Source organism: Salvelinus alpinus, chromosome 15, assembly GCF_045679555.1.
Source record: "Salvelinus alpinus chromosome 15, SLU_Salpinus.1, whole genome shotgun sequence".
Lineage (NCBI taxonomy): Eukaryota > Metazoa > Chordata > Actinopteri > Salmoniformes > Salmonidae > Salvelinus > Salvelinus alpinus.
The window spans coordinates 5,802,316-5,820,925 of NC_092100.1; the positions used below are offsets into that span (position 1 = coordinate 5,802,316).

At 44.7% G+C, this 18,610-nt stretch overlaps 1 protein-coding gene across 23 annotated transcripts in view; it reads right to left on the reverse strand.

Moving 5' to 3' along the window:
- Positions 1–18,610, reverse strand: part of LOC139539409 (kinesin-like protein KIF1A) — a 242,293-nt gene that overhangs the window by 163,601 nt on the left and 60,082 nt on the right. For all 23 annotated transcript variants that reach the window (XM_071342327.1, XM_071342325.1, XM_071342320.1 and 20 more), the window contains 10 exons: positions 17,847–17,922; positions 9,935–10,014; positions 9,697–9,803; positions 8,601–8,681; positions 7,403–7,583; positions 5,792–5,864; positions 5,566–5,659; positions 3,961–4,109; positions 3,599–3,777; positions 1,308–1,445 (listed from right to left, as the gene is read on the reverse strand). In XM_071342327.1, the coding sequence (XP_071198428.1) occupies positions 1,308–1,445; positions 3,599–3,777; positions 3,961–4,109; positions 5,566–5,659; positions 5,792–5,864; positions 7,403–7,583; positions 8,601–8,681; positions 9,697–9,803; positions 9,935–10,014; positions 17,847–17,922 (1,158 nt within the window). The remainder of the gene's footprint in view (positions 1–1,307; positions 1,446–3,598; positions 3,778–3,960; positions 4,110–5,565; positions 5,660–5,791; positions 5,865–7,402; positions 7,584–8,600; positions 8,682–9,696; positions 9,804–9,934; positions 10,015–17,846; positions 17,923–18,610) is intronic.

Here is an 18,610-nt window from a genome sequence, read left to right on the forward strand (position 1 = left end):
GTAGTGTTGTAGTAGTGTTGTGGTAGTGTTGTAGTAGTGTTGTAGTAGTGTTGTGGTAGTGTTGTAGTAGTGTTGTGGTAGTGTTGTGGTAGTGTTGTAGTAGTGTTGTAGTAGTGTTGTGGTAGTGTTGTGGTAGTGTTGTGGTAGTGTTGTGGTAGTGTTGTGGTAGTGTTGTAGTAGTGTTGTGGTAGTGTTGTAGTAGTGTTGTAGTAGTGTTGTAGTAGTGTTGTGGTAGTGTTGTAGTAGTGTTGTGGTAGTGTTGTGGTAGTGTTGTAGTAGTTTTGTGGTAGTGTTGTGGTAGTGTTGTGGTAGTGCTGTGGTAGTGTTGTAGTAGTGTTGTGGTAGTGTTGTGGTAGTGTTGTGGTAGTGTTCTAGTAGTGTTGTGGTAGTGTTGAGGTAGTGTTGTGGTAGTGTTGTAGTAGTGTTGTGGTAGTGTTGTGGTATGGTTGTGGTATGGTTGTGGTAGTGTTGTGGTAGTGTTGTAGTAGTGTTGTGGTGGTGTTGTGGTAGTGTAGTGGTAGTGTTGTAGTAGTGTTGTAGTAGTGTTGTAGTAGTGTTGTGGTAGTGTTGTGGTAGTGTTGTGGTGGTGTTGTGGTAGTGTTGTGGTAGTGTTGTGGCTGTAGTGTTGCGGTGGTGTTGTGGTGGTGTTGAGGTAGAGTTGTGGTAGTGTTGTGGTAGTGTTGTGGTAGTGTTGTGGTAGTGTTGTAGTAGTGTTGTGGTAGTGTTGTAGTAGTGTTGTAGTAGTGTTGTGGTAGTGTTGTGTGTTCTAGTAGTGTTGTGGTAGTGTTGTGGTAGTGTTGTGGTAGTGTTGTAGTAGTGTTGTGTGTTCTAGTAGTGTTGTGGTAGTGTTGTGGTAGTGTTGTGGTAGTGTTGTAGTAGTGTTGTAGTAGTGTTGTGGTGGTGTTGAGGTAGTGTTGTAGTAGTGTTGTAGTAGTGTTGTGGTAGTGTTGTTGTAGTGTTGTGTGTTCTAGTAGTGTAGTGGTAGTGTTGTGGTAGTGTTGTAGTAGTGTTGTAGTAGTGTTGTGGTAGTGTTGTGGTAGTGTTGTGGTAGTGTTGTGGTGGTGTTGTAGTAGTGTTGTGGTAGTGTTGTGGTAGTGTTGTAGTAGTGTTGTAGTAGTGTTGTGGTAGTGTTGTAGTAGTGTTCTAGTAGTGTTGTGGTAGTGTTGTAGTAGTGTTGTGGTAGTGTTGTAGTAGTGTTGTGATAGTGGTAGTGTTGTGGTAGTGGTAGTGTTGTGGTAGTGTTGTGGTAGTGTTGTGGTAGTGTTGTCTGTCTGACCATGCTTTGACCAGGTAGTCATGTACTGTACCTGCCGACCAGTCGGAACCAGGGGAAGCGGTCGTAGAAGGGGTCTCCTCCGGTCATTATGTTCTCACAGTCTTCTATGGTGCTGTTGGGAACCTCTGCTGCTCTGTCATACATCTCTCTCATCAGGTCCAGACGCTGCCTGCAGGGGGCACCAGAGAGCAACACAGGACAACAGAATAAACACAGAGAGATGAGGATGGAGGTAGAGAGAGAGAGAGAGAGAGAGAGAGAGAGAGAGAGAGAGAGAGAGAGAGAGAGAGAGAGAGAGAGAGAGAGAGAGAGAGAAAACATATATATATATAGAGCAAGACATTCAAAGACATATATTAAGATAATTATGAGAGATCTATATGAAATTGCTTTATCTTTTTCAGGTCGCAGTTACAAATGAGAACTTGTTCTCAACTAGGCTACCTGGTTAAATAAAGGTGAAATATTTATTGTTTTTTAAACTCAATGATCTTTATGCCTACGCTTCCATAACATATAGTGTAGACTACAGTAAAATATAAACATTTGTCATGTCTTGAAATATGTAATCATATTATTCCACAAATGTTCACAATCGACTGTCTCTCCATGGGTCACAAAGCACATTATACTTGAAACAGTCAAATTGAGGTGTGCCCCAGGTCATTGTAGCGGGACCACTACTGTTTTTAACAGTTGACTACATGTTACAGTACTAAATAGACTGGGATTAGACCTAGTGCTGGCTACATGTTACAGTACTAAATAGACTGGGATTAGACCTAGTGCTGGCTACATGTTAAAGTACTAAATAGACTGGGATTATACCTAGTGCTGGCTACATGTTACAGTACTAAATAGACTGGGATTAGACCTAGTGCTGGCTACATGTTACAGTACTAAATAGACTGGGATTAGACCTAGTGCTGGCTACATGTTACAGTACTAAATAGACTGGGATTAGACCTAGTGCTGGCTACATGTTACAGTACTAAATAGACTGGGATTAGACCTAGTGCTGGCTACATGTTACAGTACTAAATAGACTGGGATTAGACCTAGTGCTGGCTACATGTTACAGTACTAAATAGACTGGGATTAGACCTAGTGCTGGCTACATGTTACAGTACTAAATAGACTGGGATTAGACCTAGTGCTGGCTACATGTTACAGTACTAAATAGACTGGGATTAGACCTAGTGCTGGCTACATGTTACAGTACTAAATGGACTGGGATTAGACCTAGTGCTGGCTACATGTTACAGTACTAAATAGACTGGGATTAGACCTAGTGCTGGCTACATGTTACAGTACTAAATAGACTGGGATTAGACCTAGTGCTGGCTACATGTTACAGTACTAAATAGACTGGGATTAGACCTAGTGCTGGCTACATGTTACAGTACTAAATAGACTGGGATTAGACCTAGTGCTGGCTACATGTTACAGTACTAAATAGACTGGGATTAGACCTAGTGCTGGCTACATGTTACAGTACTAAATAGACTGGGATTAGACCTAGTGCTGGCTACATGTTACAGTACTAAATAGACTGGGATTAGACCTAGTGCTGGCTACATGTTACAGTACTAAATAGACTGGGATTAGACCTAGTGCTGGCTACATGTTACAGTACTAAATAGACTGGGATTAGACCTAGTGCTGGCTACATGTTACAGTACTAAATAGACTGGGATTAGACCTAGTGCTGGCTACATGTTACAGTACTAAATAGACTGGGATTACAGTACTTGAGCTACAACTACTATAATTAACAAAAATATAAACTCAACATGTAAAGTGTTGGTCCTGAAATAAAAGATCCCCTACATTACCAGCGAATTGAACGTTCATTTCTCTACTATAAACTCCCTCATTTTATAGAATTTGACAGTACGTCCTACCAGCCTCACAACCCCAGACCACGTGTAACCACGCCAGTCCAGGACCTCCATTTCCTGCTTCTTCACCTGCGGGATCGTCTGAGACCAGCCACCCGGACAGCTGATGAAACTGAGGAGTATTTCTGTAGTAAGAAAGCCCTTTTGTGGGGAAAAACGAATTCTGATTGGCTGGGCCTGGCTCCCCAGCAGGTGGGCTTGGCTCCCAAGTGGGTGGGCCTGGCCCTCCCTCCCAGGCCCACCCATGCCTGAGCCCCTGCCCATCGATTAGGGCCTAATTCATGCGTTTCTATGGACTGATTTCCTTATATGAACTGTAACTCAGTAAAACCGTTGAATTCGTTGAAAATATTTTTATTCAGTTTACTTATTCTACTTTTACCACTACATGGACTACAAAACGTCCAGAATACTACCGTACCTGAGCTTGTCCAGGGTCCAGCAGTGTGTGGCCCCATTCTTCTGGTCCTGTACCTCCACAGCTACGATGGTCCTGGGGAACGGGCGGGTCGCTCTGTCCCTGGCTGCCTCAGGGGGCAGCAGTTCAGTGGGCAGGGGGGAGTACAGGGTGTCGGTCAGCAGCACAAACTGGAACTGGACCTGAGGGAGGGGGGGCACAGGGTTGGTACAACACAGAGGGACAGTTCAGACCCTGGGTTCAAATTGTATTTGCGAACACCCCCCCCCCCATCTGGCACTCCAGTCAGACTCAAACAAAACCATATGAACTCAAGTCTGGAGACAGTTGTGTTTCCGTGGAGATGTGCTGAAATGTTCTCAAACCTTCTTCTTGAGTTCCACGCTGATGGCGTTAGCCTCCTTGAGGAAGATGGCGTTTCCCCACAGCTGGTCTCTGAGGGAGGTGAACTGGTAACAGCGCCACTTCCTGAAACCCCACAGGGCTAGCTCCGCCTCCCTCTCCGTCCACTGCACTGTGGAGTCCAGAGGGTACAACGAGATGACCCAAACGTCTAAGTTCAACATCAACACAGGGAGATATACACTGTGTGTGTGTGTGTACAAAGGGGATGTACAAGATGAGCAGCTATGTGAATGCAGAGCCTTGTGCAGGGCCACTGTCCTTTAAACATGCACATTGACGGTAAGAGCTACCCTTGTTGTATTCGGACGCATGTGACAAATAAAGTTTGATTTGACATACACTTAAAGTATGTGTACACCCCTTCAAATGAGTGGATTCGGCTATATCAGCCACACCCGTTGCTGACAGGTATATAAAATCAAACACACGGCCATGCAATCTCCATAGACAAACATTGGCAGTAGAATGGCCCGTACTGACGAGCTCAGTGACTTTCAACATGGCACCGTCATAGGATGCCACCTTTCCAACAAGTCAGTTCGTCAAATGACTGCCTCGCTAGAGCTTCCCCGGGCAACTGTAAGTGCTGTTATTGTGAAGTGGAAACGTCTAGGAGCAACAACGATGGTAGAACACACAAGCTCACAGAACGGGACCGCTGAGTGCTGAAGTGTGTAGCGCGTACAAATTGTCTGTCCTCGGTTGCAAAACTCACTACTGAGGTTCCAAACTGCCTCTGGAAGCAACGTCAACACAAGAACTGTTCGTCGGGAGCTTCATGAAATGGGTTTCCATGGCCGAGCAGCTGCACACAAGCTGAAGATCACCATGACCAATGCCAAGCGTCGGCTGGAGTGGTGTAAAGCTAACCGCAATTGGACTCTGGAGCAGTGGAAATGCATTCTCTAGAGTGATGAATCCCTCTTCAACATCTGGCAGTCCAACGGACGAATCTGGGTTTGGCAGATGCCAGGAGAACACTGTCCAACCTGTCCAAATGCATAGTGCCAACTGTAAAGTTTGGTGGAGGAGGAATAATGGTCTGGGGCTGTTTTTCATGGTTCAGGCTCCTTAGTTCCAGTGAAGGGAAATCTTAATACTACAGCATTCAATGACATTTTAGAGGATTTTGTACTTACAACTTTGTGGCAACAGTTTGGGGCCCTTTCCTGTTTCAGCATGACAATTCCTCCGTGCACAAAGCGAGGTCTATACAGAAATGGTTTGTCAAGATCAGTGTGGAAGAACTTGACTGTTCTGCACAGAGCCCTGACCTCAAGCCTATCTGGGATGAATTGGAACGCCGACTGCGAGCCAGGCCTAATCGCCCAACATCAGTGCCCGACCTCACTAATGCTCTTGTAACTGAATGGAAGCAAGTCCCCGCAGCAATGTTCCAACATCTAGTGGAAAGCCTTCCCAGAAGAGTGGAGGCTGTTATAGCACCAAAGGAGGGACCAGCTCCATATTAATGTCCATGATTTTGCAATGAGATGTTCGACAGGCAGCTGTCCACATACTTTTGGCCGTGTAGTGTAAATAAAAGTCAGTAACCAGTGATGTACCTTCCTCCTCAGGCTCCTCCTCTTCCTCTCCTACTACCTCAGGGTAATATCGGTCTACTTGTTTCTGAAGGGCTTCCAGCTTGCTCTCATAATCCTGAGGAAATGGTCACATGATCAGGCTTTAACGAGAAAATAATTCAGACTTAATGTAATTCAGACTCAGACTCAATGTATTAACAAAATGGTAATATTTTGGTGATCTTTTCCATTTGTTAATAGGTCTCACCATCCTCTGCTGTTCCAGCAGGTTGTGTGTCTCTTCTCTCTCTTTACGGTACTGGTCTTCCAGCTCCTGAAGCCTGTACACAGACACAACCATAGATGTCATCTCAACCCTCCCTCACTCACAACCACAGACTCCTCCTCCACAGACTCATCTCAACCCTCCCTCACTCACAACCACAGACTCCTCCTCCACAGACTCATCTCAACCCTCCCTCACTCACAACCACAGACTCCTCCTCCACAGACTCATCTCAACCCTCCCTCACTCACAACCACAGACTCCTCCTCCACAGACTCATCTCAACTCTCCCTCACTCACAACCACAGACTCCTCCTCCACAGACTCATCTCAACTCTCCCTCACTCACAACCACAGACTCCTCCTCCACAGACTCATCTCAACCCTCCCTCACTCACAACCACAGACTCCTCCTCCACAGACTCATCTCAACCCTCCCTCACTCACAACCACAGACTCCTCCTCCACAGACTCATCTCAACCCTCCCTCACTCACAACCACAGACTCCTCCTCCACAGACTCATCTCAACCCTCCCTCACTCACAACCACAGACTCCTCCTCCACAGACTCATCTCAACTCTCCCTCACTCACAACCACAGACTCCTCCTCCACAGACTCATCTCAACTCTCCCTCACTCACAACCACAGACTCCTCCTCCACAGACTCATCTCAACTCTCCCTCACTCACAACCACAGACTCCTCTTCCACAGACTCATCTCAACTCTCCCTCACTCACAACCAGACTTCTCCACAGACTCATCTCAACTCTCCCTCACTCACAACCACAGACTCCTCCTCCACAGACTCATCTCAACTCTCCCTCACTCACAACCACAGACTCCTCCTCCACAGACTCATCTCAACCCTCCCTCACTCACAACCACAGACTCCTCCTCCACAGACTCATCTCAACCCTCCCTCACTCACAACCACAGACTCCTCCTCCACAGACTCATCTCAACTCTCCCTCACTCACAACCACAGACTCCTCCTCCACAGACTCATCTCAACCCTCCCTCACTCACAACCACAGACTCCTCCTCCACAGACTCATCTCAACCCTCCCTCACTCACAACCACAGACTCCTCCTCCACAGACTCATCTCAAGTCTCCCTCACTCGGAACCACAGACTCCTCCTCCACAGACTCATCTCAACCCTCCCTCACTCACAACCAGACTTCTCCACAGACTCATCTCAACTCTCCCTCACTCACAACCACAGACTCCTCCTCCACAGACTCATCTCAACTCTCCCTCACTCACAACCACAGACTCCTCTTCCACAGACTCATCTCAACTCTCCCTCACTCACAACCAGACTTCTCCACAGACTCATCTCAACTCTCCCTCACTCACAACCACAGACTCCTCCTCCACAGACTCATCTCAACTCTCCCTCACTCACAACCACAGACTCCTCCTCCACAGACTCATCTCAACTCTCTCTCACTCACAACCAGACTCCTTCTCCACAGACTCATCTCAACTCTCCCTCACTCACCTCTGAATCCTCTCCTCTCTCTTACAGTATTTACTCAACCTAGCCTCTCTTCTCCCTTGTCTCTCCTCCCGTTCTCCCCTCTCACCTCTGGTCCATCTCCTGCTTCATGTCGATGCCCTGTTTGTCCAGCAGTTCTCTCTGTGCGAAGGCCCAGTCCACCGGCTCCACGGGGGTGTCAGCGCAGGGCGTCTTCTCCCGCTCCTGGCGCGCCTGCTCGGGGTGGTTGAACCGGAACACGTGGCTCTTACCCAGAATAATACGGTTCCCTGAAGGACAGGTTGATCCAGGAAGCAGGGAGAGAGACGTTTCAAAAAACATTCGGTGACCGGTACAAATGTCCAGATAGAAGTGAAGAAAGAGCAAAAGAGAAGCGGTAGAAATTGAGTAGGAAAGTGTAGAGGACATCTCCAGACCAGAGGACGAAAAGGAAGAGAGAGAGAGACAGAAAGAGAGAGAGACAGAGAGAGATGTGTAATGTTTACTGTTAATTTGTATTGTTTATTTCACTTTTGTATAATATCTACCTCACTTGCTTTGGCAATGTTAACACATGTTTCCTATGCCAATAAAGCCCCTTGAATTGAAATTGAATTGAGAGAGAGAGAGAGAGAGAGAGAGAGAGAGAGAGAGAGAGAGAGAGAGAGAGAGAGAGAGAGAGAGAGAGAGAGAGAGGGAGAGTGAGAGAGGGAAAGAGAGAGAGATAGAGAGAGAGGGAGAGAGAGAGAGAGGGCGAGTGAGAGAGGGAAAGAGAGAGAGAGAGAGAGAGAGAGAGAGAGGGAGAGAGAGAGAGAGAGAGAGAGAGGGCGAGAGAGAGAGAGAGAGAGAGTGAGAGAGGGAAAGAGAGAGAGAGAGATAGAGAGAGAGGGAGAGAGAGAGAGAGGGCGAGTGAGAGAGGGAAAGAGAGAGAGGGAAAGAGAGAGAGACAGAGAGACAGAGAGACAGAGAGAGAGAGAGAGAGAGAGAGAGAGAGAGAGAGAGAGAGAGAGAGAGAGAGAGAGAGTGAGAGAGGGAAAGAGAGAGAGAGAGATAGAGAGAGAGGGAGAGAGAGAGAGGGCGAGTGAGAGAGGGAAAGAGAGAGAGAGAGAGAGAGAGAGCGAGTGAGAGAGGGCGAGTGAGAGAGAGAGAGAGGGCGAGTGAGAGAGAGAGAGAGGGCGAGTGAGAGAGGGAAAGAGGGAGAGAGAGAGAGAGAGAGAGAGAGAGAGAGAGAGAGAGAGAGAGAGAGAGAGAGAGAGAGAGAGAGAGAGAGAGAGAGAGAGAGAGAGAGAGAGAGAGAGTTGACCCACCTGATTTGAGGACTGTAGGCTCTGTGACCCTCTTCCCGTTGACGTAGGTCTCAGCTCCCTCACAGGGCTCCAGGGTGACTGCTACTGGGGGAGAAGGGAGACAGACATGAGGGAGATAGACCTTCCGAGACACTACCTGCATCTTAATTATCCACCCTTTTCCATGAAGTTTGCGTTTGTGCATGGTCTCTTACACCAAATCCTATCCTTGCTTTTAATTTCAAGTAAGATAGTGCTCTTTAAGGAAAATAATAGAGAATTGTGACGTATGGTACAGTATCCACACGAACCATAATAACACACCCAGCCTCTAATCAGTGAGAGAGCAGAGAGAGAGAGAGCAGAGAGAGAGAGATCAGAGAGAGAGAGAGAGAGAGAGAGGGCAGAGAGATCAGAGAGCAGAGAGATCAGAGAGCAGAGAGAGAGAGATCAGAGAGAGAGAGAGGGAGAGAGAGAGAGATCTGAGAGAGAGAGAGGGAGAGAGAGAGAGATCAGAGAGAGAGAGAGCAGAGAGAGAGAGGGAGAGAGCAGAGAGCAGAGAGAGCAGAGAGGGAGAGAGAGGGAGAGAGCAGAGAGCAGAGAGAGAGAGAGGGAGAGAGACAGAGAGCGAGAGAGAGGGAGAGAGCAGAGAGCAGAGAGAGCAGAGGGCAGAGAGGGAGAGAGCAGAGAGCAGAGAGAGAGAGGGAGAGAGACAGAGAGAGAGAGAGAGAGAGAGAGAGAGGGAGAGAGCAGAGAGAGAGAGAGGGAGAGAGAGGGAGAGAGCAGAGAGAGAGAGAGGGAGAGAGAGGGAGAGAGCCATTTGTACATTGTTACAACACTGCATATATATAATATGACATTTGTAATGTCTTTATTGTTTTGAAACTTCTGTATGTGTAATGTTTACTGTTCATTTTTATTGTTTATTTGACTTTTGTATATTACCTACCTCACTTGCTTTGGCAATGTTAACACATGTTTCCCATGCCAATAAAGCCCCTTGAATTGAATTGAATTGAATTGAGAGCAGAGAGAGCAGAGGGCAGAGAGAGCAGAGAGAGAGAGAGGGAGGGAGAGAGCAGAACCAAAGCATGCCCAGCAGGGTCCAATATCTCACCTTCTCCAATGGGTCCCGTTGTAGAGGTAAATGTACAGTGTTCATCCTTGATGAAGTGACCACTGAGGACAATGTCCTGTCTGCTGCTGGCGTCCACACGACCAACCCTGGCAAAGAAAGGAGTCAATATTATTGGGTATTGTATACAAAATGTGTGATATTATACATAAAAGATACATAACGTAGTATAAAAGCCATTGTGAAGTCTCATACATTACTCTTATGACATCTCTCTTACTTGGTGACGCCGTCTTTGATGTAGTACAGCAGGCACTCTGACATCAGGGGGTCCTCGTTGAGGTTCACCAGGTGAGGAGTCTACAGCAAGAAGGGTTCATATAGGTTCATATGGGTTCATTTAGGTTCATATGGGTTCTTATAGGTTCATATGGGTTCTTATAGGTTCATATGGGTTAATTTGGGTTCATATGGGTGCACATGGGTGCACATGGGTTCATATGGGTTCATATAGGTTTAAGTGTTCATTTAGGTTCATAAGTGTTCATATGGGTTCATATAGGTTCATAAGTGTTCATTTAGGTTCATATGGGTTCATAAGTGTTCATGTAGGTTCAAATGGGACGTCATTTACCTGTTGTCTCATCTAATGTATCAAATGTGGTCATATCATTTGTTAAACCTACTTTCATATTTTATATATATATATATTTTTACTATCTATACAAACGTATACATCTGAACAACAACTTACAGACGCGCACACAAACAACTATTTTAGGGATATTTTTATTTCACGCTCATGAAACATTTATTATGTTCAGTATTAGTCTTGGTGTGTTTAGACCACTGATCCTTGGTGATGTGGACACCAAGGAACTTGAAACTCTCGACCCGCACCACTAAAGCCCCGTCGATGTTAATGGAGGCCTGTTCGGCCTGCCTTTTCCTGTAGTCCACGATCAGCCCCTTTGTCTTGCTCACATTGAGGGAGAGGTTGTTGTCCTGGAAACCACATCGCCATTTCTCTGACCTCCTCCCTATAGGCTGTCTCATTGGTTGTCACTGTTGTGTCGTCAGCAAACTTAATGATGATGTTGGAGTCGTGTTTGACTCCATGGGTGAACAGGGAGTCATGAGTGAACAGGGAGTACAGGAGGGGACTGAGCACACACCCCTGAGGGGCCCCAGTGTTGAGGATCAGCGTGGCAGATGTGTTGTTGCCTACCCTTACCACCTGGGGGGCGGCCCGTCAGGAAGTCCAGGATCCAGTTGCAGAGGGAGGTGTTAAGTCACAGAGTCCTGAGCTTATTGATGAGCTTTGTGGGCACTATGGTGTTGAACGCTGAGCTGTAGTCAATGAACAGCATTCTCACATAGGTGTTCCTTTTGTCCAGCTGGAAAAGGGCAGTGTGGAGTGCGATTGAGACTGCGTCATCTGTGGATCTGTTGGGGCGGTATGTGAATTGGAGTGGGTCTAGGGTGTCCTTGAGGATACTGTTGATGTGAGCCATGACCAGCCTTTCAAAGCACTTCATGGCTACCGACATGAGTGCCATGGGGCGGTAATCATTTAAGTTACCTTTGCGTCTTTGGGCATAGGGACCATGGTGGTCTGCTTGAAACGTAGATATGACAGACTCAGTCAGGGAGACGTTGAAAATGTCAGTGAAGACACTTGACAGTTGGTCAGCGCATGCTCTGAGTACATGTCCTGGTAATCCATCTGGCCCCGCGGCTTTGTGAATGTTGACCTGTTCAAAGGTCTTGCTCACATCGGCTACCGAGAGCCTTATCACACAGTCATCCAGAACAGCTGGTGATCTCGTGCATGCTTCAGTGTTGCTTCCCTCGAAGCGAGCATAAAATGCATTTAGCTCGTCGTGGGTGATGTTGGCTTTCGCCGACTGGTTGAGCACCGGTACACACTACAAAGTAGGTGCAATTTGTCAGATGTTGCCCTACCGGAGTTACACAGTAATAGCATCACTGCTATTAGCTTCACGACTGACATTTGGACCAGCGATATCAGCCCCATGAGCATGCTGAGTCTGACAGCACAGTGGGTCGTCGAGGATTTCGTACTGAGGATAGTCGTATTGCATGCTCATGAATCTGCTGGTTGTCATACCGCTGCTGCTATTTCAATGGCATTTGAGAACATGTTTAAAACTTGGAAACATGAACAAGCTAGCTAGCTCCATTCAAACAACTGACACGAGAAATAAGCTCATCAACTGATTCTGCACCAGACGTGATACCCTCTGTCATGTCATTGAAACGCCTGCTCAACAAAACTGTCGACACAGACTGTGAACAAGCGATTTGGTGGCATTCTCTCTTTACTGTGTCGCCACCGTGCTCAATGCTATGTACAAGGACTGCAACTTTGATGCAGACAAGAAACAGGGTTTACGTGAAATGTTACATACACAGCTGGACAAGATGGAAACGGACACAGTGACAGTGCGCACCGAGGAAGAGAGGCCACGGACAGACAGAGCAGAAACTTCACTGCTTGACATGTATGATGAAATCCTGGTTGAGAATGAAACGACTGAACAAATGAACCACGAAACAACACAGCAAGTAAGTCAAAGAAATAGATTTGGATTATGTTTTACTGACTCCCAATCACTGCCGGATGTGATACAGCCTGGATTCGAACCAGAGACTGTAGTGATGCCTCTTGCACTGAGATGCAGTGCCTTAGACCGCTGTGTCCATGTGTGTGTGTGTTAACTCTTTAACTGTACTAGAATGCTTAAAAGGCCGCACATTTTTGTATACTGGTTACCGGGATTCGGTATAGTTTTTTTGGGGGTAAAGAAAATATCGGAAATCGGTATCGGCCAAAAATTGCATATTGGTGTATCACTATATCACAGTTTAGCACAGCATATCACAGCATATCACAGCATAGCACAGCATATCACAGCATATCACAGCATAGCACAGCATAGCACAGCATATCACAGCATATCACAGCATATCACAGCATATCACAGCATAGCACAGCATATCACAGTTTACCACAGCATATCACAGCATAGCACAGCATATCACAGCATATCACAGCATAGCACAGCATATCACAGCATATCACAGCATAGCACAGCATATCACAGCATATCACAGCATATCACAGCATATCACAGCATAGCACAGCATATCACAGTTTACCACAGCATATCACAGCATAGCACAGCATATCACAGCATATCACAGCATTTCACAGCACATCACATCACAGCTTTACACCATCACTTATTACCCTCAGCACATTTAACTCCCTCCCCTTAAGTATTTAAATCGCTGTGCTAGAAAGGTTCCATGGTGTTATCAAGGAACCTGCCCTGTTGCGGGACATGACTCCAATATTGATCTAGGGTCAGAGGCATTCAAATGTGTTATGCAATATATCTTAATTACAAATTTCAAATATACAATTACAGCATTGTTAGAGGCATTCGATTTAACCCCCTAGAGTCGACTGACGCACCGGTGGGTCAATCTAAGTTACATTTCTTTTTTAATCTGAATGGTTTGACCTACAAAAACTGTTCTCCATTTTGTTCTACAAGTGTCACGGGACCCGTCTGAAGGTAACCGTTACTGGTTTAAAAAAACAAATGGAAGTATGAAGGTAGTTTTATACCCCAAAAAAGGAGATAAATATGTGTAAAAAGAAAAAGCTAAATATTTCCCGAGTTTTTTAAATATTTGCAAGATTTAGGACAAACACTTCAAAACATTGTTTCTTCTTATTTGTATTTTTGACTGTCCTTTTTGCCATTTATGAACGTGTCTTTCAATGCGTTTCTAAGGGTTATTTTATCAAATCATTTTTTTGATTTATTTTTTGATACATAAAGGGGTCCTAAAATTTAGAATTTGCTAAATGGTCCATAGTATGACCATCTTAAAACAATTCCATATGTCAGCTTTAGAATGAACTGAATAAAAACACACTCAATCCATAGATCCAGGTCGGAATTGTAAATGAGAACTTGTTCTCAACTTGCCTACCTGGTTAAATAAAGGTGAAATAAATAAAATAAAATCTGGTGCCTGTAGAGAAGCACAGAGGATGTGTCCCAAATTGAACCCAAAATGGAACCTTATTCTCTATATCGTGCACTATGTAGGGATTAGGGTGCCATTGTGGACAGAACCCAGAGACTCCCTCTTTAGATAGGAGACGAGGAGGAGTTTAAAGAAACACAAAGTAGCCAGACACCCCAAGGGATTAACAGCATCTCTGTGTGAGTCATTTATACCCATCAAACAACAGCTGGCGAACTAGGAAAACACAAATGCTATACATGTTCATAAATATAGTGAATGTGTTTGCTTCTCTGTGTTTACATCACTCTGCTGCTTGAAGCTTGAAGCGGAGTGAATACTAACGACTTTGTTTGCTTGGAATAATGAAGTAGATTCAAGGAGAAGAAGACTAAATTAATCAAAATCTGTAATTTAATGAACAAGGAAACAGTTGGTTGATCTCCTCCCCTGCTGTAAAGCTGTACATAACAGTCTGGTTCCAATTAAAGCTAGAGAGACTTATGTATACAGGCTGAGATGGGAGACGGAGGACATATCAGGGAAAGGCACACCCTATCCCAATTCTCTTGGCCTTAGTCCTTCAATGTGCGCAGATCTGAAAGGTCTGGATAGGTATAAAGTATACACATGTCCAACGTTTTAATACAGGCTGTGTTGATACATGCTCTCTTTAATCAAACAGAACGAGGAATCAAGAGAGTTGAAGCAGAAGGATATGTTAAGGTCACAGTCTAGCGAAGCACTCAGAGTAGGAGTAGGAGTCTCCAGACAGAGCAGAGCATCCAGTATGGGAGATTGGACACGTCAGAGGGACCAACCTCATTGGGTGAGAACAGCCCTACTGTGTCAATGAACACAGCCTCGGGCTTTCTGCTCTGCTCTGATGACGAGGGCTTGGAAGTAAATCCACATTAATGCATCAACATAAAAACTATTTTCTTTTCAAGTCTATTTAAACTTGCTCAACCACTGAAAATATGGAGGATATCCAGATCCATAGAGTTAAATAGAGGGAGTACTTCCTATCTTTTCCATTTAACTCTTCTGTGACAGCATGGGAAGCTCCATAGAAGGCTCATTAAAGAACATACAGTTCATTCGGGGAAGTATTCAGACCCTTTCACTTTTACCACATTCTGTTACGTTACAGCCTTATTCTGTAAGTCGCTCTGGATAAGAGCGTCTGCTAAATGACTTAAATGTAATGTAAATGTAATTCTAAAATGGAATAAATAAAAAAAAAGGTCCTCATCAATGTACACACAATACCCCATAATGACATCACAATACCCCATAATGACATCACAATACCCCATAATGACATCACAATACCCCATAATGACAAAGTGAAAACAGGTTTTTTTACATTTTTGCAAATGTATTAAAAATAAAAAATATAGAAATGCCTTATTTACATAAGTAGTCAGACCTTTTGCTATGAGACCTGAAATTGAGCTCAGGTGTACCCTCTTTCCATTGATCATCCCATGATATGTTTCTACAACTTGATTGGAGTCCACCTGTGGTAAATTCATTTGATTGGACATGATTTAGAAAGGCACACACCTGTCTATATAAGGTCCCACAGTTGACAGCGCATGTCAGAGATAAAAACAGGCCATGAGGTCGAAGGATTTGTCCGTAGAGCTCCAAGACAGGATTGTGTCGAGGCACAGATCTGAGGAAGGGTACCAAAACATTTCTGCAGCATTGAAGGTCCCCAAGAACACAGTGGCCTCCATCATTCTTAAATGGAAGAAGTTAGGAACCACAAAGACTCTTCCTAGAGCTGGCCACCCGGCCAAACTGAGCAAACAGGGGAGAAGGGCCTTTCTCAGGCAGGTGACCAAGAACACAATAGTCATTCTGACAGAGCTCTAGAGTTCCTCTGTGGAGATGGGAGAACCTTCCAGAAGGACAACCATCTCTGCAGCACTCCACCAATCAGGCCTTTATGATAGAGTGGCCAGACAGAAGACACTCCTCAGTAAAAGGCACATGACAGCCCACTTGGAGTTTGCCAAAAGGCACCTAAAGACTCAGACCATGAGAAACAAGGTTTGGTCTGATGAAACCAAGATTGAACTCTTTGGCCTGAATGCCAACCATCACGTCTGGAGGAAACCGGGTCACCATCCCTATGGTGAAGCATGGTGTTGGCAGCATCATGCTGTGGGGATGTTTTTTAGTGGCAGGGACTGGGAGACTAGTCAGGATCAAGGGAGAGATGAACGGAGCAAAGTACAGAGAGATCCTTGATGAAAACCTGCTCCAGAGCGCTCAGGACCTCAGACTGGGGTGAAGGTTCACCTTCCAACAGAACAATGACCCAAAGCACTGTCGTGGAAAATTGCAAGATTATGTTATAATGCTTGTATTGCATTATAATGGTTGTTTTATAGAATATTCTGTTAACTATTGTGTGTTCTACTGAGGATGGGCCTCTATGAGATAACACTGACAGGAGATTTACGATGTCTTTGGGTGATAAAACCTAAAGAGCATTCCAGAGAACATGAGCTAATGGTTCTGTTCTATGCCGTATCAGGGAGAGACGGTTCCTGTTTGGAGTAGGAGGGCCAGACACTGGTCTTTACAATGAAAACTGTTGACACAGCAGTAACTGTCTGCTATGTTTTATAGATATCTTTCATACAGATCTTAACCTTTGTGAACTGTTCCTAAGATCTGTGGTTCGTCATGTAAGTTGAGAGGGGTGTATCTTGGCTATAAAATATCTTTGTACATTTCTGTTGGTACTTTTCAATGGTTCATTAAAGATAGCGCATCATTGAAAGTCAAAATTGCTATTGCAAAGCTCTTATTATTAAAGATGTAGTTTAAGTATAACTCTGACTGGTGTGTGAAGTTTGTAACTCTCCTCATTTGGTAAAGCAGAAATATGCCACCACAGCACACAGCCAAGACGACGCAGGAGTGGCTTCGGGACAAGTCTCTGAATATCCTTGAGTGGCCCAGTCAGAGCCCGGACTTGAACCCGATCGAACATCTCTGGAGAGACCTGAAAATAGCTGTGCAGCAACTCTCCCCATCCAACCTGACAGAGCTTGAGAGGATCTGCAGAGAAGAATGGGAGAAACTCCCCAAATACAGGTGTGCCAAGCTTGTAGCATCATACCCAAGAAGACTCGAGGCTGTAATCGCTGCCAATGGTGGTTCAACAAAGTACTGAGTAAAGGGTCTGAATACTTATGTAAATGTTATTATTTTTTACACATTTGCTAACATTTCTACAAAACAGTCTTTTCTTTGTCATTATGGGGTATTGTGATGTCATTATGGGGTATTGTGACGTCATTATGGGGTATTGTGATGTCATTATGGGGTAGTGTGACGTCATTATGGGGTATTGTGATGTCATTATGGGGTATTGTGACGTCATTATGGGCTATTGTAATGTCATTATGGGGTATTGTGTGAAGATTGATGAGGGAAAAAAACGATTGAATCCATTTTATAATAAGGCTGTAACGTAACAAAATGTGGAAAAAGTCAAGGGGTCTGAATACTTTCCCAATGCACTGCAGGTACGTACCATTGTTGACTTCTCTCTAGTGCAAAGTATCATTAACCTAACCCTAACCTAACCCTGACCTAACCCTGACCTAACCCTAATCTAACCCTAACCCTGACCTAACACTAACCTAACCCTGACCCTGACCTAACCTTAACCTAACCCTGATCTAACCCTGACCTAAACCTAACCCTAACCATAAACCTAACCCTGACCTAACCCTAACCTAACCTAACCTAACCGTGACATGACCTAAACCTAACCCTGACCTAACCCTAACCTAACCCTGACCTAACCCTGACCTAACCCTGACCTAATCCTGACCTAACACTGACCTAATCCTAACCCAACCCTAACCTAACCTGTTAAATGATGTAGTTAATGTGTTGATGTCTTACCCTAACCTAAACCTAACCCAACCCTAACCTAACCTGTTAAATGATGTCTGTTAATGTGTTGAGGTCTTACCTTCTTGGGGGAGAACACGCCCACGGTTCCTAACCTAACCCTAACCTAACCTGTTAATGTGTTGATGTCTGACCCTAACCTAACCCTAACCTAACCTAACCCTAACCTAATCCTGTCTTACCTTCTTGGGGGAGAACACGCCCACGGTTCCTCCGTCTTCCCTCATAGCCACGCCCATCTCAGCCAGCAGGGCCTCTCTGTGGAAGAGAAGGGACAGTTGTACAACGGCCAGGGTTGGGGTCAATTCAAATTCAAATCTGTCAATTCAGGAAGTGATTTGAATTTAAAATGTAAAACTTTCTAAATAAATAGTTTCTCCTTTTTGGCTTATTGAAAAGTCAATTAAAAGAAAAGCCCTTTTTTCAATTATTGAACTTGTATTTCATTTTACTTCCTGAATTAACTGAATTTAATTTGAATTGACCCCAACCCTGTAGCTGGTCTCCTATTCTTCCATGTTCCTTTGATCCGGAGACTGTATTGGCCTTTCCTTATAATCTATACTGTAAAACTGTATTGGCCTTTCCTTATAATCTATACTGTAAAACTGTATTGGCCTTTCCTTATAATCTATACTGTAAAACTGTATGGCCTTTCTTTATAATCTATACTGTAAAACTGTATTGGCCTTTCCTTATAATCTATACTGTAAAACTGTATTGGCCTTTCCTTATAATCTATACTGTAAAACTGTATGGCCTTTCCTTATAATCTATACTGTAAAACTGTATGGGCTTTCCCTATACTCTGTACTGTAAAACTGTATGGGCTTTCCTTATAATCTATACTGTAAAACTGTATGGCCTTTCCTTATAATCTATACTGTAAAACTGTATGGGCTTTCCTTATAATATATACTGTAAAACTGTATGGGCTTTCCTTATA